This window comes from Rutidosis leptorrhynchoides, chromosome 3, assembly GCF_046630445.1.
Source record: "Rutidosis leptorrhynchoides isolate AG116_Rl617_1_P2 chromosome 3, CSIRO_AGI_Rlap_v1, whole genome shotgun sequence".
In the NCBI taxonomy this organism is placed as follows: domain Eukaryota; kingdom Viridiplantae; phylum Streptophyta; class Magnoliopsida; order Asterales; family Asteraceae; genus Rutidosis; species Rutidosis leptorrhynchoides.
The window spans coordinates 553,973,270-553,995,404 of record NC_092335.1 but is presented as its reverse complement, the minus strand read 5'-3'; the positions used below and the strand labels follow the sequence as shown (position 1 = coordinate 553,995,404).

At 33.4% G+C, this 22,135-nt stretch overlaps 1 protein-coding gene across 3 annotated transcripts; it reads left to right on the top strand.

The window, feature by feature from the left end:
• The first annotated feature begins 14,604 nt into the window (after nt 1-14,604).
• Nucleotides 14,605-19,323, top strand: LOC139898551 (probable protein phosphatase 2C 34). Of its 3 annotated transcripts, none has more exons than XM_071881304.1 (6): nt 14,605-14,854; nt 16,417-16,650; nt 17,098-17,409; nt 17,509-17,626; nt 18,185-18,417; nt 18,809-19,323. In XM_071881304.1, exons 2-6 carry the CDS (start codon nt 16,417-16,419, stop codon nt 18,995-18,997), a joined length of 1,086 nt encoding a protein of 361 aa, XP_071737405.1. In that variant the 5' UTR covers nt 14,605-14,854; the 3' UTR covers nt 18,998-19,323. The 3 variants fall into 3 exon arrangements, with proteins under 3 accessions (XP_071737405.1, XP_071737403.1, XP_071737404.1); XM_071881302.1 differs by having other exon boundaries at nt 16,412-16,650; XM_071881303.1 differs by lacking the exon at nt 14,605-14,854 and adding an exon at nt 16,135-16,266 and having other exon boundaries at nt 16,412-16,650.
• Nucleotides 19,324-22,135: the final 2,812 nt, after the last annotated feature.

Here is a 22,135-nt window from a genome sequence, read left to right as displayed (position 1 = left end):
GATTCTATTGAGGTATTTATATAATTTGTATTCCATTTTTATTTGATAAACTAGCATTGATAATAATAATAAGTAACAGTCGTTTTATTTTATAATAATAATTATTATTATTTTATTAATAAAAAAATCAATATTTATTTTTACTAAAAAAATATTATAAAATGGTAATTCTAATTTTAATTTCCACAATACCTTTTTAATATTAACATAATAATAATAATAATAATAATAATAATAATAATAATAATAATAATAATAATAATAATAATAATAATAATAATAATAATAATAATGATAATGATAATGATAATAATAATAATAATTATAATAATAATAATATTAACAATTAGATAAAAATTAGAACAACGATATTAACGACAATAATAATAATCATTTTTACGAAATTTCAATTGGCTATAACTTCTAATCCGTCCATCGGATCCCTTTGGCATCTAAAGGTAAAGTTATTAATTTTTCACTAGCTTTCCAATGACATGCATATCTTATACCTTAATTCATCCCTAGTATAACAACCTTTAAGATTCAACATAACCTATCTAAGGGCAATATCAAATGTACAAGCATGCATAATCCTATTTTCTCGAGCACTAGTCAGGGATACACTATTAGTATGTAAAAATTAAATTAGGAGTACTCACGTATCAATATTGAGATTCAATATTGCAGGAAAGGTACGTAGACACAACGGAGATGACAACCACTAAATTTGACCTCACGAGCATACCAATGAACCATACCCATCACCTCCATAGTCATAACCCATAATTCCCTTAGCCCTATCCTACTCATAAAACTTGTCTTGAAATGACCCGCTCATGACCTCGTCATCGTATTTTATGTATAATATTACTAATAATGACACTCCTTATCATAAGATTAATAATAATATTCTTCTTAATAATAATAATAATAAAATAAAAATATATAATACAGAGCAATACTTAGAGGAATGAGAGATTGTGAGCAAATGAATTGAATCGTGCCAATTTATAAAATTAGTTCACCTACTCCCCAGCTCATGAGCACTAACAAAATAAAAAAAAAAAAAATAACACCGACACTCGGTATATCATTCTCATGATACGTAATATATGGTTTTATTTAAATATTATTTAATATATAATATATTTAATCTTTAGAATTAATTAAATATTATATTATATTTACGATCATGGTAAAAATATAATTTTTACAAAAATGACACGGTCGTGGTCTCACGACTCATGTACCACTTTCGGTTTTTCGGGCGCACTTTCGTACGTTTAGAAAACTAGCCTTTTGCGTTACGTGACGTGTACATTTTACAAAAATTAGACTTACTCAACAATAAATTACCTTTATAAAAATATAACTTATAAAATTGAGTGTTGTGGTCATTTCCTTCTATAAATTAAAGTCTCGTTGTTTGTCAAAATATTTTATTTTAAATTAAACATTTTGTGACACGTACCTTTATTAATAACTAGACTTAAATTAATTAAAAACTAACCCACTCAAAGTGTAACTTAATATTTTGAGTGTTTTGGTCATTTACTTTTATAATTCATAATCTTGTTATTTATCAAAGCATATTTATTAATATTAGTTTAATATCAAAACGTTTTATGACTAATTTAAATTAAAAGTTATAATCTTATACATATTTTTAAAATATTTATCTAATAACATACTAGTTATCCTTTCAAAACTAATTATATAATTTAAGATCCTTTACAAAATCGAAAAAAATCCTATAACGTTTATGCTTTAAAACTTAATTTGATTTCAATCTTTTATGCGTAAATGTTTAGTTTAATTTCTTTAACTTTCTAAATAATATATCTTAATATAACATATCAAATGGGTTTATCTAGTCAACGAATCTTATCCCAATTATTCCTTCTATATGATAAATCGAGTATTATGAAATTCGATTCTCCACTAACTTTTGTCTAACTCCCAATAAGTGATACTTTGTTCTTACTTATAAATCACTTTACCATTTATTCCGAATACCGTTAAAAAGTAAGGGTTTCCTAATTCAAAGTGGACCTCATAACAGAGACTCATAATCATAGTTCAATGTATCCGATAATTCAATCATTTGATATTATCTTTTAATCTCGTCGATAAACTTACACCGAACAAATATGTTTATGTAATATATTATTCATTCAATACCTTGATAGCATTTCCAAGTTCAAAAAATAGATCTCATAGCTTATATTCATATTAACTAATCCGTTCAAAGTTTTATATAATATATCACAATTTAATAATCACACATATGTATATGTATATACAATTGTTCGTGAATCGCTAGGCATGGTCAAAGGGTAATTGATTATATGGATATAGTTTTCAAAATTTTCGAGACTCAACATTACATATTTTTGCTCATCGTGTCGGGAACATATAAAGATTAAAGTTTAAATTTGTTCGGAAATTTCCGGGTCATCACACATCCAACCTCAAGAAATCTTTGTTTCTTACAGTAGGTTATCATTCTAATACAAGGTAATAATCATATTCAAACTTTGGTTCAATTTCTATAACTATAACAATCTTATTTCAAGTGATGATCTTACTTGAACTTGTTTTCGTGTCATGATTCTGCTTCAAGAACTTCGAGCCATCCAAAGATCCATTGAAGCTAGATCTATTTTTCTCTTTTCCAGTAGGTTTATCCAAGGAACTTAAGGTAGTAATGATGTTCATAACATCATTCGATTCATACATATAAAGCTATCTTATTCGAAGGTTTAAACTTGTAATCACTAGAACATAGTTTAGTTAATTCTAAACTTGTTCGCAAACAAAAGTTAATCCTTCTAACTTGACTTTTAAAATCAACTAAACACATGTTCTATATCTATATGATATGCTAACTTAATGATTTAAAACCTGGAAACACGAAAAACACCGTAAAACCGGATTTACGCCGTCGTAGTAACACCGCGGGCTGTTTTGGGTTAGTTAATTAAAAACTATGATAAACTTTGATTTAAAAGTTGTTATTCTGAGAAAATGATTTTTATTATGAACATGAAACTATATCCAAAAATTATGGTTAAACTCAAAGTGGAAGTATGTTTTCTAAAATGGTCATCTAGACGTCGTTCTTTCGACTGAAATGACTACCTTTACAAAAACGACTTGTAACTTATTTTTCCGACTATAAACCTATACTTTTTCTGTTTAGATTCATAAAATAGAGTTCAATATGAAACCATAGCAATTTGATTCACTCAAAACGGATTTAAAATGAAGAAGTTATGGGTAAAACAAGATTGGATAATTTTTCTCATTTTAGCTACGTGAAAATTGGTAACAAATCTATTCCAACCATAACTTAATCAACTTGTATTGTATATTATGTAATCTTGAGATACCATAGACACGTATACAATGTTTCGACCTATCATGTCGACACATCTATATATATTTCGGAACAACCATAGACACTCTATATGTGAATGTTGGAGTTAGCTATACAGGGTTGAGGTTGATTCCAAAATATATATAGTTTGAGTTGTGATCAATACTGAGATACGTATACACTGGGTCGTGGATTGATTCAAGATAATATTTATCGATTTATTTCTGTACATCTAACTGTGGACAACTAGTTGTAGGTTACTAACGAGGACAGCTGACTTAATAAACTTAAAACATCAAAATATATTAAAAGTGTTGTAAATATATTTTGAACATACTTTGATATATATGTATATATTGTTATAGGTTCGTGAATCAACCAGTGGCCGAGTCTTACTTCCCGACGAAGTAAAAATCTGTGAAAGTGAGTTATAGTCCCACTTTTAAAATCTAATATTTTTGGGACTGAGAATACATGCGCTTTTATAAATGTTTGACGAAATAGACACAAGTAATTGAAACTACATTCTATGGTTGAATTATCAAAATCGAATATGCCCCTTTTTATTAAAGTCTGGTAATCTAAGAATTAGGGAACAGACACCCTAATTGACGCGAATCCTAAAGATAGATCTATTGGGCCTAACAAACCCCATCCAAAGAACCAGATGCTTTAGTACTTCGAAATTTATATCATATCCGAAGGGTGTCCCGGAATGATGGGGATATTCTTATATATGCATCTTGTTAATGTCGGTTACCAGGTGTTCACCATATGAATGATTTTTATCTCTATGTATGGGATGTGTATTGAAATATGAAATCTTGTGGTCTATTATTATGATTTGATATATATAGGTTAAACCTATAACTCACCAACATTTTTGTTGACGTTTTAAGCATGTTTATTCTCAGGTGATTATTAAGAGCTTCCGCTGTCGCATACTTAAATAAGGACGAGATTTGGAGTCCATGCTTGTATGATATTGTGTAAAAACTGCATTCAAGAAACTTATTTTTGTTGTAACATATTTGTATTGTAAACCATTATGTAATGGTCGTGTGTAAACAGGATATTTTAGATTATCATTATTTGATAATCTACGTAAAGCTTTTAAACCTTTATTGATGAAATAAAGGTTATGGTTTGTTTTAAAATGAATGCAGTCTTTGAAAAACGTCTCATATAGAGGTCAAAACCTCACAACGAAATCAATTAATATGGAACGTTTTTGATCAATAAGAACGGGACATTTCAGTTGGTATCAGAGCGTTGGTCTTAGAGAACCAGAAAATTTGCATTAGTGTGTCTTATCGAGTTTGTTAGGATGCATTAGTGATTCTGGACTTCGACCGTGTTTTCTTTAAAAATGATTGCTTAACATTTTTGTTGGAAACTATATATTTTTAACATATGAATATTATGTAATATATTAATCTCTTAACGTGTTTGATATTATGTGATAGATGTCTACCTCTAGAACAAGTCCCATTGACTCACCTAATAATAATGAAGAGTCAAATGTAAATTGGAATGATTCGTGGACTGATTCACAAGTTCCCGAAGAGGAACCGGAAGAAGAGTCGGAACCGGAAGAAGAATCGGAACCGGAAGAAGAATCGGAACCGGTGGGGGAAATAATAAAACGGTTAAGTAAAAGAGAATCCTCAACCAACCGACCAAGGTTAATTATGGTCAATGGTGTTTCCGCCAAGAAAGCAAAATATTGGGAGGATTACCAATTCTCCGATGAATCGGATTCCGACGAGAATTCCAATGATGTTATAGAAATTACCCCAACTGAATTTGAAAAGGCAAAAGAAAATAATAAGGGAAAGGGCATAAAAATAGAGAAATCTAATTCCAACCCCGATGAACTTTATATGTATCGTCAACCCCCGAAGTCCTTAAGTTGTAACAATGACCCGGGAACCTCTAAACCACCAGGTTTTTCTAAACCAATGTGGACAACGACGGCTCGTATTAGGGGAACATCATATATCCCTAGAAACTTGGCAAAACGAACCAAAACCGAAGAAGAAGAAACGAGCGAGTCGGAATAAGATAGTTGTATTCGTGTGGTGTAATATATATAGTATAGTGTTCTTATGCTTTATGATATATGTAAAAATTGCTTGTATTAATAAGTATTTTTTTATGAATCTAACTCTTGTCTATTTTACAGTTTAAAAACACAAAATGGATAGACAACCCAATATTTTAAGAGACCTACCTGGAGACATGATTGATGAAATCTTGTCTAGAGTCGGCCAGAATTCCTCGGCACAACTATTTAAGGCGAGATCAGTTTGTAAGACATTCGAAGAACGTTCCAAGAATTTGATATTACCACGTACGAAAGACGATTCACAGAATTGTGCCTATTGTGTCCGGGAGCATTCGAAGATGAGGAAGAGAAGATCGACGCATTTGTGAAAGGATTACCGGAAAGAATCCAAGAAGATATAAGTTCACACGAGCCCGCCTCTATACAACAGGCATGTAGAATGGCTCACAAACTAGTGAACCAGATTGAAGAAAGAATTAAAGAACAGACTGCTGAAGAGGCCAATGTGAAGCAAGTCAAAAGAAAGTGGGAGGATAACGGTGATAAGAATCACCAATACAACAACAACAGTAATTACAACAATAATCGCAACAATTATCCCAACGATCGCAACATCAATCGCAACTACAACAAACGGCCCAACAACAACAACAACAACAACAGCAACAGCAACTACAACAATCATCCCAACAACAATAATAACCGCAACAACAACAACAATCAGAAGCAGCTATGCCAAAGGTGTGAAAAGTATCACTCGGGGTTCTGCACCAAATTTTGCAACAAGTGTAAAAGAAATGGTCATAGCGCGGCGAAGTGTGAGGTTTACGGACCAGGGGTTAATAGAACGAAAGGAACAAATGGTGTTGGAACGAGTAATGGCGGAGCAAGTAGTGTCGGAGCAAGTTATGCCAATGTAGTTTGTTATAAATGTGGAAAACTGGGCCACATTATTAGAAATTGCCCGAACCAGGAGAACACGAATGGACAAGGCCGCGGAAGAGTTTTCAATATTAATGCGGCAGAGGCACAGGAAGACCCGGAGCTTGTTACGGGTACGTTTCTTATTGACAATAAATCTGCTTACGTTTTATTTGATTCGGGTGCGGATAGAAGCTATATGAGTAGAGATTTTTGTGCTAAATTAAGTTGTCCATTGACGCCTTTGGATAGTAAATTTTTACTCGAATTAGCAAATGGTAAATTAATTTCAGCAGATAATATATGTCGGAATCGAGAAATTAAACTGGTTAGCGAAACATTTAAGATTGATTTGATACCAGTAGAGTTAGGGAGTTTTGATGTGATAATCGGTATGGACTGGTTGAAAGAAGTGAAAGCAGAGATCGTCTGTTACAAAAATGCAATTCGCATTATACGAGAAAAAGGAAAACCCTTAATGGTGTACGGAGAAAAGGGCAACACGAAGCTACATCTTATTAGTAATTTGAAGGCACAAAAACTAATAAGAAAAGGTTGCTATGCTGTTCTAGCACACGTCGAGAAAGTACAAACTGAAGAAAAGAGCATCAATGATGTTCCCATTGCAAAAGAATTTCCCGATGTATTTCCGAAAGAATTACCGGGATTACCCCCACATCGATCCGTTGAATTTCAAATAGATCTTGTACCAGGAGCTGTACCAATAGCTCGTGCTCCTTACAGACTCGCACCCAGCGAAATGAAAGAACTGCAAAGCCAATTACAAGAACTTTTAGAGCGTGGTTTCATTCGACCAAGCACATCACCGTGGGGAGCTCCTGTTTTGTTTGTCAAGAAGAAAGATGGTACATTCAGGTTGTGTATCGACTACCGAGAGTTGAACAAACTTACCATCAAGAATCGCTACCCACTACCGAGAATCGACGACTTATTTGATCAACTACAAGGCTCGTCTGTTTATTCAAAGATTGACTTACGTTCCGGGTATCATCAAATGCGGGTGAAAGAAGATGATATTCCAAAGACTGCTTTCAGAACACGTTACGGTCATTACGAGTTTATGGTCATGCCGTTTGGTTTAACTAATGCACCAGCTGTGTTCATGGACCTTATGAACCGAGTGTGTGGACCATACATTGACAAGTTTGTCATTGTTTTCATTGATGACATACTTATTTACTCAAAGAATGACCAAGAACACGGTGAACATTTGAGAAAGGTGTTAGAAGTATTGAGGAAGGAAGAATTGTACGCTAAGTTTTCAAAGTGTGCATTTTGGTTGGAAGAAGTTCAATTCCTCGGTCACATAGTGAACAAAGAAGGTATTAAGATGGATCCGGCAAAGATAGAAACTGTTGAAAAGTGGGAAACCCCGAAAACTCCGAAACACATACGCCAGTTTTTAGGACTAGCTGGTTACTACAGAAGGTTCATCCAAGACTTTTCCAGAATAGCAAAACCCTTGACTGCATTAACGCATAAAGGGAAGAAATTTGAATGGAATGATGAACAAGAGAAAGCGTTTCAGTTATTGAAGAAAAAGCTAACTACGGCACCTATATTGTCATTGCCTGAAGGGAATGATGATTTTGTGATTTATTGAGACGCATCAAAGCAAGGTCTCGGTTGTGTATTAATGCAACGAACGAAGGTGATTGCTTATGCGTCTAGACAATTGAAGATTCATGAACAAAATTATACGACGCATGATTTGGAATTAGGCGCGGTTGTTTTTGCATTAAAGACTTGGAGGCACTACTTATATGGGGTCAAAAGTATTATATATACCGACCACAAAAGTCTTCAACACATATTTAATCAGAAACAACTGAATATGAGGCAACGTAGGTGGATTGAATTATTGAATGATTACGACTTTGAGATTCGTTACCACCCGGGGAAGGCAAATGTGGTAGCCGATGCCTTGAGCAGGAAGGACAGAGAACCCATTCGAGTAAAATCTATGAATATAATGATTCATAATAACCTTACTACTCAAATAAAGGAGGCGCAACAAGGAGTTTTAAAAGAGGGAAATTTAAAGGATGAAATACCCAAAGGATCGGAGAAGCATCTTAATATTCGAAAAGACGGAACCCGGTATAGGGCTGAAAGGATTTGGGTACCAAAATTTGGAGATATGAGAGAAATGGTACTTAGAGAAGCTCATAAAACCAGATACTCAATACATCCTGGAACGGGGAAGATGTACAAGGATCTCAAGAAACATTTTTGGTGGCCGGGTATGAAAGCCGATGTTGCTAAATACGTAGGAGAATGTTTGACGTGTTCTAAGGTCAAAGCTGAGCATCAGAAACCATCAGGTCTACTTCAACAACCCGAAATCCCAGAATGGAAATGGGAAAACATTACCATGGATTTCATCACTAAATTGCCAAGGACTGCAAGTGGTTTTGATACTATTTGGGTAATAGTTGATCGTCTCACCAAATCAGCACACTTCCTGCCAATAAGAGAAGATGACAAGATGGAGAAGTTAGCACGACTGTATTTGAAGGAAGTCATCTCCAGACATGGAATACCAATCTCTATTATCTCTGATAGGGATGGCAGATTTATTTCAAGATTCTGGCAGACATTACAGCAAGCATTAGGAACTCGTCTAGACATGAGTACTGCCTATCATCCACAAACTGATGGGCAGAGCGAAAGGACGATACAAACGCTTGAAGACATGCTACGAGCATGTGTTATTGATTTCGGAAACAGTTGGGATCGACATCTACCGTTAGCAGAATTTTCCTACAACAACAGCTACCATTCAAGCATTGAGATGGCACCGTTTGAAGCACTTTATGGTAGAAAGTGCAGGTCTCCGATTTGTTGGAGTGAAGTGGGGGATAGACAGATTACGGGTCCGGAGATTATACAAGAAACTACCGAGAAGATCATCCAAATTCAACAACGGTTGAAAACCGCCCAAAGTCGACAAAAGAGCTACGCTGACATTAAAAGAAAAGATATAGAATTTGAAATTGGAGAGATGGTCATGCTTAAAGTTGCACCTTGGAAAGGCGTTGTTCGATTTGGTAAACGAGGGAAATTAAATCCAAGGTATATTGGACCATTCAAGATTATTGATCGTGTCGGACCAGTAGCTTACCGACTTGAGTTACCTCAACAACTCGCGGCTGTACATAACACTTTCCACGTCTCGAATTTGAAGAAATGTTTTGCTAAAGAAGATCTCACTATTCCGTTAGATGAAATCCAAATCAACGAAAAACTTCAATTCATCGAAGAACCCGTCGAAATAATGGATCGTGAGGTTAAAAGACTTAAGCAAAACAAGATACCAATTGTTAAGGTTCGATGGAATGCTCGTAGAGGACCTGAGTTCACCTGGGAGCATGAAGATTAGATGAAGAAGAAATACCCGCATCTCTTTCCAGAAGATTCGTCAACACCTTCAACAGCTTAAAATTTCGGGACGAAATTTATTTAACGGGTAGGTACTGTAGTGACCCGAACTTTTCCATGTTTATATATATTAATTGAGATTGATATTTACATGATTAAATGTTTCCAACATATTAAGCAATCAAACTTGTTAATACTTGATTAATTGAAATAGGTTTCATATAGACAATTGACTACCCAAGTTGACCGGTGATTCATGAACGTTAAAACTTGTAAAAACTATATGATGACATATATATGGTTATATATATAGTTAACATGATATTATGATAAGTAAACATATCATTAAGTATATTAACAATGAACTACATATGTAAAAACAAGACTACTAACTTAATGATTTTGAAACGAGACATATATGTAACGATTATCGTTGTAACGACATTTAATGTATATATATCATATTAAGAGATATTCGTACATCATAATATCATGATAATATAATAATTTAAAATCTCTTTTGATATTATAAACATTGGGTTAACAACATTTAACAAGATCGTTAACCTAAAGGTTTCAAAACAACATTTACATGTAACGACTAACGATGACTTAACGACTCAGTTAAAATGTATATACATGTAGTGTTTTAATATGTATTCATACACTTTTGAAAGACTTCAAGACACTTATCAAAATACTTCTACTTAACAAAAATGCTTACAATTACATCCTCGTTCAGTTTCATCAACAATTCTACTCGTATGCACCCGTATTCGTACTCGTACAATACACAGCTTTTAGATGTATGTACTATTGGTATATACACTCTAATGATCAGCTCTTAGCAGCCCATGTGAGTCACCTAACACATGTGGGAACCATCATTTGGCAACTAGCATGAAATATCTCATAAAATTACAAAAATATGAGTAATCATTCATGACTTATTTACATGAAAACAAAATTACATATCCTTTATATCTAATCCATACACCAACGACCAAAAACACCTACAAACACTTTCATTCTTCAATTTTCTTCATCTAATTGATCTCTCTCAAGTTCTATCTTCAAGTTCTAAGTGTTCTTCATAAATTCCAAAAGTTCTAGTTTCATAAAATCAAGAATACTTTCAAGTTTGCTAGCTCACTTCCAATCTTGTAAGGTGATCATCCAACCTCAAGAAATCTTTGTTTCTTACAGTAGGTTATCATTCTAATACATGGTAATAATCATATTCAAACTTTGGTTCAATTTCTATAACTATAACAATCTTATTTCAAGTGATGATCTTACTTGAACTTGTTTTCGTGTCATGATTCTGCTTCAAGAACTTCGAGCCATCCAAAGATCCATTGAAGCTAGATCTATTTTTCTCTTTTCCAGTAGGTTTATCCAAGGAACTTAAGGTAGTAATGATGTTCATAACATCATTCGATTCATACATATAAAGCTATCTTATTCGAAGGTTTAAACTTGTAATCACTAGAACATAGTTTAGTTAATTCTAAACTTGTTCGCAAACAAAAGTTAATCCTTCTAACTTGACTTTTAAAATCAACTAAACACATGTTCTATATCTATATGATATGCTAACTTAATGATTTAAAACCTGGAAACACGAAAAATACCGTAAAACCGGATTTACGCCGTCGTAGTAACACCGCGGGCTGTTTTGGGTTAGTTAATTAAAAACTATGATAAACTTTGATTTAAAAGTTGTTATTCTGAGAAAATGATTTTTATTATGAACATGAAACTATATCCAAAAATTATGGTTAAACTCAAAGTGGAAGTATGTTTTCTAAAATGGTCATCTAGACGTCGTTCTTTCGACTGAAATGACTACCTTTACAAAAACGACTTGTAACTTATTTTTTCGACTATAAAACTATACTTTTTCTATTTAGATTCATAAAATAGAGTTCAATATGAAACCATAGCAATTTTATTCACTCAAAACGGATTTAAAATGAAGAAGTTATGGGTAAAACAAGATTGGATAATTTTTCTCATTTTAGCTACGTGAAAATTGGTAACAAATCTATTCCAACCATAACTTAATCAACTTGTATTGTATATTATGTAATCTTGAGATACCATAGACACGTATACAATGTTTCGACCTATCATGTCGACACATCTATATATATTTCGGAACAACCATAGATACTCTATATGTGAATGTTGGAGTTAGCTATACAGGGTTGAGGTTGATTCCAAAATATATATAGTTTGAGTTGTGATCAATACTGAGATACGTATACACTGGGTCGTGGATTGATTCAAGATAATATTTATCGATTTATTTCTGTACATCTAACTGTGGACAACTAGTTGTAGGTTACTAACGAGGACAGCTGACTTAATAAACTTAAAACATCAAAATATATTAAAAGTGTTGTAAATATATTTTGAACATACTTTGATATATATGTATATATTGTTATAGGTTCGTGAATCAACCAGTGGCCAAGTCTTACTTCCCGACGAAGTAAAAATCTGTGAAAGTGAGTTATAGTCCCACTTTTAAAATCTAATATTTTTGGGACTGAGAATACATGCGCTTTTATAAATGTTTGACGAAATAGACACAAGTAATTGAAACTACATTCTATGGTTGAATTATCAAAATCGAATATGCCCCTTTTTATTAAAGTCTGGTAATCTAAGAATTAGGGAACAGACACCCTAATTGACGCGAATCCTAAAGATAGATCTATTGGGCCTAACAAACCCCATCCAAAGAACCGGATGCTTTAGTACTTCGAAATTTATATCATATCCGAAGGGTGTCCCGGAATGATGGGGATATTCTTATATATGCATCTTGTTAATGTCGGTTACCAGGTGTTCACCATATGAATGATTTTTATCTCTATGTATGGGATGTGTATTGAAATATGAAATCTTGTGGTCTATTATTATGATTTGATATATATAGGTTAAACCTATAACTCACCAACATTTTTGTTGACGTTTTAAGCATGTTTATTCTCAGGTGATTATTAAGAGCTTCCGCTGTCGCATACTTAAATAAGGACGAGATTTGGAGTCCATGCTTGTATGATATTGTGTAAAAACTGCATTCAAGAAACTTATTTTTGTTGTAACATATTTGTATTGTAAACCATTATGTAATGGTCGTGTGTAAACAGGATATTTTAGATTATCATTATTTGATAATCTACGTAAAGCTTTTAAACCTTTATTGATGAAATAAAGGTTATGGTTTGTTTTAAAATGAATGCAGTCTTTGAAAAACGTCTCATATAGAGGTCAAAACCTCGCAACGAAATCAATTAATATGGAACGTTTTTAATCAATAAGAACGGGACATTTCACCCCAAATATTTAGCTTTTTTAAAAAGCGTCCGTTTTTGCGTATAGTTAGTGACATTGTGTTCCTAAAATTATTTCGAGTTTAACGATGGTGTCGGAAAATTTAACTCGTTGCGAGCGAAAAGATATGACCCGTTGAATATTTGAGTGGAGTTTATTTAAGATTTTTTTATGAAAATGATTATTTGACACTTTACCCCCTATTTGGGGGCCGATTTGAATATTTGAAAAAAGTGTGAGGGTTTTGTTGGTGTAGTGAAATTTAATTAGAATTAAAAAAATAAAAGACAAAGGACGAAAATACTCCTAATTACTGTTTACTTTTTTTGTCTATTAAATAATACTAATATATGACATTATCCCTCTTAAATAAATTAAATAAATGCTAAAATTTCTTTAGCATATGATGACTTTATGGTGATATATTAGAACGTTATACGTCATATCACTGTCTATTACATACGCTACGATCACACGTTATATACAAATTGTTTTAAGCGAATTTTGGACCCAAAATATATTGATTAATGAATTAATTAACATGTCTTTCAATCATATTGATTGAACTCACGTTTAGCCGTGCATTTTAAACCTAACTATTGATTTTCATAAAATATTTCAGCTGGCAAATGTTTAAATACACAATTAAAATATAAGTATCGATTTTCATAAAGAACTTCTGCTATTTATATTTATAATTATAATATAATAAATCATCAATGATAAACTTTTTAAAGAAAATTATTGATAAACATATAGATTCATGAAGGTCTCGGAAGAGATCAATTGTGGAATCTCGCACTATTTTGAGATAAGATGATGATCACAAGAATTGAATATGGCTTTATTAATCACAATAAACGTCGATTTATTAACGACTTGACTTTCGCTTAGAGCCTAAATTGAACTTAGACAAGTTTAAAATCTATGAAAATTTGACTCTACTATTTTCATGGCGTCTCACACTACTTTTTTACCTACTTATTGACCGGAGGTCTATTCGGAAACCATCTCTCTATCCATAGAACATTGAAAGGGAGGACTTTCTCTACTCTTTGGGTGTTTTATTCTGGGTGGAGAAATGACTTCTCTTTATTCTAGGATAGAGAATTGTCTACATATTATCTTTCTCATACCTCACTTTTGGGGGATTGGATTTTGCTGTTGTTGTTGCATGTGTGTGTATGTGTATACCCCGAAGTACTCTTGTCTTGCTTAAATGACTATAAAACGGTTAGTAAATTTTCCGCGATAATCGAATTATCAAAGCGATGAGCGCTGCAACGCACCTGGTGAACTTTTTGCCTATGTACAATTTATGCAACGTATCTTCATTAGATACATAACCGAAAACAAACAAAATTCGACCACCGCTAAGAATCGATCTCTAGATTACTCTAAAACGGTAGTTATCCAATAAATCCTAGAACATGATTATTATATATATAGGGACACATGCCCTCCGATAACATATATCATCCACCCACTTGCCATTTCTTGATCCTTGTGGAGCTTTGATATGCACTGTGCACACAATCTGTATTTTTATAAATTTACTACTATTTTTATTATTCTTTCAATGTGACTTGACCAAACTTTATTAGAAAATAGATGGAGTCGAAGTTACCCGAAGCTTCAAACTTTGCATATACGTGTTCTTCTTTCTGGGATTTTGCTACATTCTAGATCTTATTGACATTCAAGATTCTTCTTTGAAACTAAACTGGCTAAAAAACAAGGTTCTTTTTAACTTTCTTCATTTAGTTTTTTTATTGTTTATAAAGCTTTGATATAAGTATGAGTTTTGGATGTTTATTCGATCGTTTCATGGTTTGATTGTTTCATGGTTTGATTTTTATATATTCTGTTTCTTTGATTTATGCTAAAAAAGAGGTTGCAAGGTCAGTTTAGTTAGTTCGGTTTATTTATCATCTAAGAATTAAAAGAACATGATCGAACTTGTTGAATTAGGAGGTTTGTTTTGATCCGTCAAAGTAAGTTTAATCATTTCCAAATTAGAGTATACTTTTTGTGATTTAATTAGGCCCTTTCTAGCATATAGATATCTATATTATAACTTTGTAATGCTAAAAGTTATTAAATTATATTATTGTTATTGTAATGGAATGAAATGAAATACAATTAATAGATCATGCTATCCTGAAGACATACACTTGCCTTAAAAAATATATAGGTGTTTGTTTGGTAAAAACGTGAGAATTAGGTAACACCATATATAACTATAACAGTCCGTCATTTTGAGGCGTTAGATGTGGTGTAACCAACATGGCAAAACTGACGGGACGGAGCCTAACGGGGTTCTGGGCGTCGGTTGGACTTGTGACGCAAAAACAAAAACTCGTCAATTTTGATTTCCCACCCAATTTCTAATAAGATTTTACTACAGCACCCTACACAATATTTGACAAAAAAACTGACACAACAGTTAGAAAATGTCAGAAACTGTGTCATCTCATAGTCAGATTGCACTTTTTGGCAAAAAAGTAGACCGACTGGCCGCCCGTGACGTCAGACTCACCATTAGAAATGGTCTAAAAGAAAGTTTATTGTAATACCAAATACCAATTGATAGAACTTATACTCCTGAAAAAAAATATATTGCATATGAACATGACAAATCAAAATCCTACTCGATAGAATAATGACACATTATAGGATTTGTTACAATAAAACTTTTTCAAATGTCTTAATTACAACTCTATGTAAAATTTGATGTAAAATATAGTTTATGCTATTTTAAGGAAGTTAAAGGACTACACGTTTAAAAGGGTGGTCTTATTTATAGTGTGGTCCATGCAGGCAATTGATATAGGACATAACATGTTACCTACAATCTTGTTCTTTTTAGTACTTATGGTTCAGAAAGTGACTCAATTGACCCATTTTTGGTCGAACCTAATTACGTTCCACATGCGAATTTGATCACGGGTTCTATTAATACTATTTCAACAGCCATTTTGTTTTGTAGTTTAGTTATTAATTGTTTTCTAGCCCAAAAGTTATAATCCAAGATAACAAATCTTTCTTTAATCCTTAGAGTTTCAACTGTCTCTTTTCTTTGGTAACATATATTTGACGGTAGACTGCTTTAGATGTCAAGTTAGTTAGTACGGAGTAATATATTTTGAATGTAAGTGTGGATTTATTCGCGACGCTGATGTGGACAAGTTTGAAAAAGTTGAATCATTCCATAATATCATATGTAATCTTAATATGTATCCAAATATACTGTTACTATCATATGTAGTAAATTTGTGTGTATCTATTGGTTGTAGAAAAGATGGAGCAGTTATCTTCCTTTTTGAGCGGATTAACGAAACCAAAAACTGGCGAAAAACGGAGAATTAATCTTGGAAGAGAAGCTACGGAAGCTTTGGCCAAAGAAGCAAGAAAAAATGGTTTACTATTGACGTCTTCTGGTAACGTTAGTGCCAAATGGTCTAGTAATTATGCGTCGGCTTATTCTAAGGGAGGCAATAAAGGGATAAATCAAGATGGTTTCATTGTATGGGAGGTACGTATTTTCCGTTAATCTACTGTTTCTTCTTTTTTCTTTCCATATACACTATAAGAAAAATGATAACATTTTCAATGACGACTTATTTTTTGATAACATTATGGTAACTAATAATGTTATTTAGTTATCATTAGAAAATTCGTCACTGAATCTTGATTACGATACGATATCAGTGGCCTAACAAATAGTCATTATATTGACTAATTCTAGTATGTTGTTCTTTAATATTATTATTTTTTTGCGACGGATCTACAGTGACGAGAGACGAGAGTCACCAACCTATTTTGTTTACTAACTTGACCTAACTTGGAGACCAGTTTTGTGTTTTGCTAGTGACGAAATAGCCCTTGTAGCTAAAGTTGTTTTTTCTTGTAGTGGCATAAAGTTTAAATTATAAACTTTATGAGTTCGTATGTATTAATTTGGATTCTGATTAATTGGTAGGCATTTGGAGGTAAGGAAGATGTGATGTTTTGTGGAGTATTTGATGGGCATGGTTCATGGGGTCATCTCGTAGGAAAACGAGTGAAGAAGGTAATGCCGGCTTATTTGCTACATTATTGGCAAGAAACTTTGGCTCAAAGTTCGGTTTTGATGAATGGTGACTCTTTAAAAAATTCGACAATATTAGATCATTTCGGTATGTGGAAGAAGTCTTTTATGAAGGCTTGTTCTACAGTTGATTATGATCTTAAGATTCATCCTGTTATCGATACCTTTTACAGTGGTACAGCTGCTATAACTATAATACGAGAGGTACACAAACATTTTATAAAAATTTGATACATAAATTCGTACTAATTTATACTCAAAGGTCAAGAGAGTTTAAATTTTTTCATGATCATGAAATTTTAGGGGGATCTTTTAGTGTTGGCAAATGTGGGAGATTCTCGGGCTGTTCTCGGAACAACTTCTAATGAGGGTAGTTTGGTAGCTGATCAGCTTACTGTTGATTTCAAACCAAGTTTACCTGGTATTGTGCCTTCTTATATCCATTTATATGAATATATGAATATTTGTATATGAATGTCGATTGTAGACTAGAGGTAAAAAGATGGGCGACAGGGAAAATGGGTCAAAACACGTACAGACGTACAGTTTGGTACGTGTTAGGTTGGGTTGAGATCTAGAACACTTACGTTCAAACAATTTAGTTTTATGTAGATAGTGTGTAAGATATTGTTAACACACCTTTTGAACCGGTTTGATGTGAAGTTAGAAGGTTTTTCCATGTTCGGGTTACCTGGGAGTATTCCGACCCCATACTTTAATGTAAGCAACAGAGCAAGATTGTTCTTGGCTGTTTCCAACCCTTTCATAGTTCCTACAAAATCCGACCTAAACAGGATTCGAACATGAGACCTCTTGCAAGCCTAACCACTGGGCTAACTTGTGATGGTTTGGAACGGTTAGATATGAAATCATAAAAATCATAACCTAAATCGGCCAATTTATAAGTAAATGCATCAAAATTATAACTTATAGTGTTAGAAAATATTACTTGTGACATAGAGTGTGATCCTTTATACAGAGGAAACAGAGAGGATACATAAGTCGGGAGGCATGGTATGCGAATCAGATGATGAACCTGGAGTGTCAAGAATTCGTGCTTCAACTGAAGAGATACCCGAAGGTCCAGGACTCGCACTATCAAGGTCTTTTGGTGATTTTTTTGTTAAAGAATTTGGTCTTATTTCCGAGCCGGACGTAATACAAAGAACCATTATAGCACAAGATCACTTTGTCATTTTGGCAACAGATGGGGTATCACATCTTCATTTTAAGTCTTATATATTTATGCATTCACACGGAAAAAATGGCTCAAAATATCAGTTGCTTAATATATATATTCCCTCCGTCGCAATTCTATTGTCACCAGACACAAGAACACACAATTTAAGAAAATGTCTATCATATTGTATTTTTTTGTCAACTTTACAGCTTTACCAATTTTATGCATATAAAAATGGCTCAAAAATCTTATTAGTTTAATATATGTATCTGTAAATGGTTAAGCTTTTCTATATTATGTTACTACAAAAGAAGAAATTTGTTTTTTTTGGATGGCACAATAAAGTTTGTAACTTTATATTTAATATTTATTTCATTTTAAGTTATCTAGCTAACTTGGTTTTTATGAACCCTGAATAATCAGGTATGGGATGTTGTATCTAATGAAAAGGCAGTCGAGATTGTTTCATCAGCTTCTGAAAAGGGCGAATCAGCGAAACAACTTGTTGAGTATGCAGCCGGTCAATGGAAACATCAGCGGCCGGGTTTCGCTACTGATGATATTTCAGTAGTTTGCCTATTTTTCCACAATCCATCATCAGAGTCTGATTGAAAAATGTGTAGTGTGATAAGCAATGTCTCATTGCTGCTATTTTTCTAGTTTAATTAGTTCTGCTTCATATGTATGAAATGTAGTTGTAACCAAATGGACTAATCCTCACTAAAAGGGTATCTGTAGGTATATGTCTTGTATAACTTCGTCCAATAATTTGAACCCAAAGTTTCAAAGATTGGTCATTGTGATCTTGCCAATGTTATTGGACAAGAGAGAGAGCTCGCTCCCAAATTTTATGATAAGTTAACAAGCAATTGGGCTAGCCCGCTACTCTGTGCCCAATTGCTAAAAAGCTGGTGCCTACTAAAGGAATCGAACCCGCAGCCATCCGTAAGTCCAACCACCCGGCCGCTGATACATTTATGTTAAGTTGTTAGAACCAACAGTATATATTTCCTTAAAAAACGTCTATTAGGAATAAAAAATTACTGTAAAAAGTAATGGGTTGTTATCTATTGATATAATTATAATATAATTTATGTTAAGTTGTTAGAACCAATAGTATTTATTCTAAAAAAACGTCTATTAGAAATAAAAAATTACTGTGAACAATAATGGGTTGTCATCTATTGATATTTTTTTTTGAAAGGCATACTCACACACACCACTAACACGAATATTTACAACCACGAATATGTCCCAAGTGAAACTTGAATATTTAACCTCTTGGTTGTAGGACCACCACGATACCGAATATGTCATCTATTGATATAATTATAACAAGCATGTAGTTAGCCGTGTGATGTCGCGGCGGACCATTTTTGGTTAATTGTTTCTAAAAGTTCTTACATAAACTACTGCGCGTAATATTACATAAACATTAACATTGTGTTCGGGCTACATTAGCACGCGCGCGTGATGCGGAGACCTACCTGATATGAATTAGTATTACAACATAAATATTACAACATGTTATAAGATAAATATTGCATAAGATACATCCTGAAAAAAGGTTACATGTTACAAGATACATTCTGAAAAAGGGTTTGCTGCATCATAGAGCATGTGGTAGTACAACTTCAATTTAAACATTCAAAATACATGCTCTCTTTAACTGTACCTCCTGTGTCATTTTATTTTTTCTTTGATTCCTTTACAGGCGTAGCTGTCAAGAAGAAAACATTGTATGCGTGAAAAATAATTTGCTCATCTAGGTAGTAACAAGTTGTAGTTTATATATGTTGGTACTATTTTCCTTCTAGCGGGTAAAAGGTACAAGTACAATACTATAACTGCCTAGCATTGAGCGATTTGTTGTCGACTGATATTTGTCTTCGGGAAAGAATACCTGCAGACCCGGAACACGGATGAGATATCCGTGGAGTGGCCTTATCAGTCTTTAGACCAAGCTGAAGTTGATCCGTGTAGCGTTCTGTTGCTAAGCGGTTAAAGTTTTAGAGTGAGAAAGTACTGTGTGAGAGAGAGAGTGTTTATTCTCTGCTCCCAAAATCCAGATGTTAAATGTAGTGACCCAAGGAGTCTATTTATAGGCGTAGAATGCCCGAAATTCTCGAAAACACGTGTCAAACACTGATTAACTCGGTTATGCGAAATTTCTGGAACCGCCTTTGGCTTGGGCTGACGTGGCTGTATGACGCTTACGCGCCTAATCAAAGGCTTAAGCATAGAAGCTGCCTGCAGGGCTTACGCATGACGTTGGGCGGCCTAGCTGAACGCTGGACGGATTGTAACACCCCGTCAAATTCCATCAACGACGATGTTAACTCTGGTCCCAGCGCATGGCTTGACTTCTATATATAACAACAAATATCTACAACGGAAGCAATTAATACCTGAGAAATAACACGCAAAACGGGTCAACAATAATGTTGAGTGAATCTACAGGTTTAAGTAAACAATACAGTATGTTTAAGAAACGATTTTCAGAAAACGTTTATTAGCAAAAGACCACCAAGGTTTAATATTAAAAGTTTGCAGATAACATTTGTCAAGTTTTAGTTTGTTTGTGAACATCAATGTCAAGTTTCAACTGTGTATGACATTAAAAAATGTTTTGTTTCTCCTGCTTGTAAAACACAAGTTTAAGTAACTAATTGCAACGTATGAGACCACAAAGGTTTCATATTCAAAGTTTGTAGACAGAACTGTGTCTTGTTTCAAATGTTCGTAGACAATACCATGTCAAGTTTTATTTCTCTTGTTTGTAAACCATATTTTTAAGTAACGTAAAATAGTATCTAAAAAACATTATTCAAAAAAATAGTTCATTTGCATTTGACCACGAGATTTCAATAAGCACAAGTCAAGCGTTGCAAAAATGTACATACATCCATGAGCACTTGAATACTAGCTGAAGACCTGAGTATAGTTTATAACTACACTTATCCTTTACCCTGTATATTGTATACACTTGTTCGAGTGTACTTATAGTTCAAAGTAAATGCACCACAGTTATAGTAGGGTGAGGTTTGTCTAACCTAATGGATTCGTCCATCTAATTTGTGCTTATCCGAAGGTAATTAAAGTATTCAAACTAGGGGCTTTGTGAACAATAACTCAATATGTATAATAGTATTCGTGTCAAAAGTAAAAGCATTTGTAATAACGTAAATGTAACCAGCGTGTATTCTCATCCTAGAAAATATGTAAAAAGCGGGACTGTAGACTCACTTTGTTTGCACAGTAAAAGCTTAGTCAAATGTAGTACGTAGACCGGACGATTTAAAATCGTAAAGCGTAACCTAATCAATTAGATCGTTCACATAAGTTTATAATATCACACTATGTTATATTCATAGTGTACATGTTGTCCTAGTGCTTAAACCGACGCGTTTATAAGTAAAAGTCAACACATAAGTCAACTAGTCATGCAAGTCAAACCAAAAGTCAAACTTGGTCAAAGTAGTCAACCAAAGTCAACCATAAGTAGTTAATGGACCAATTAAGCAAAAAGACTCAAATTAAAAGTCATGGGTGAATAATTTCGGCCCTTAGATCATAAAGGGAAGTTTTTGGGTTGATTTAAAATAGTTGGTACATTTATAGTGTAGCCCGTTAGGTGTTGATAGGTTCTGTGGCCCGAAAACGCGAACCAAGTCGCTAAACGTTGATTTCTCGTGTTTCTAATCTATAAAAATTCAAATAAATCAAAAGTAATTTTAAAACATGATAACT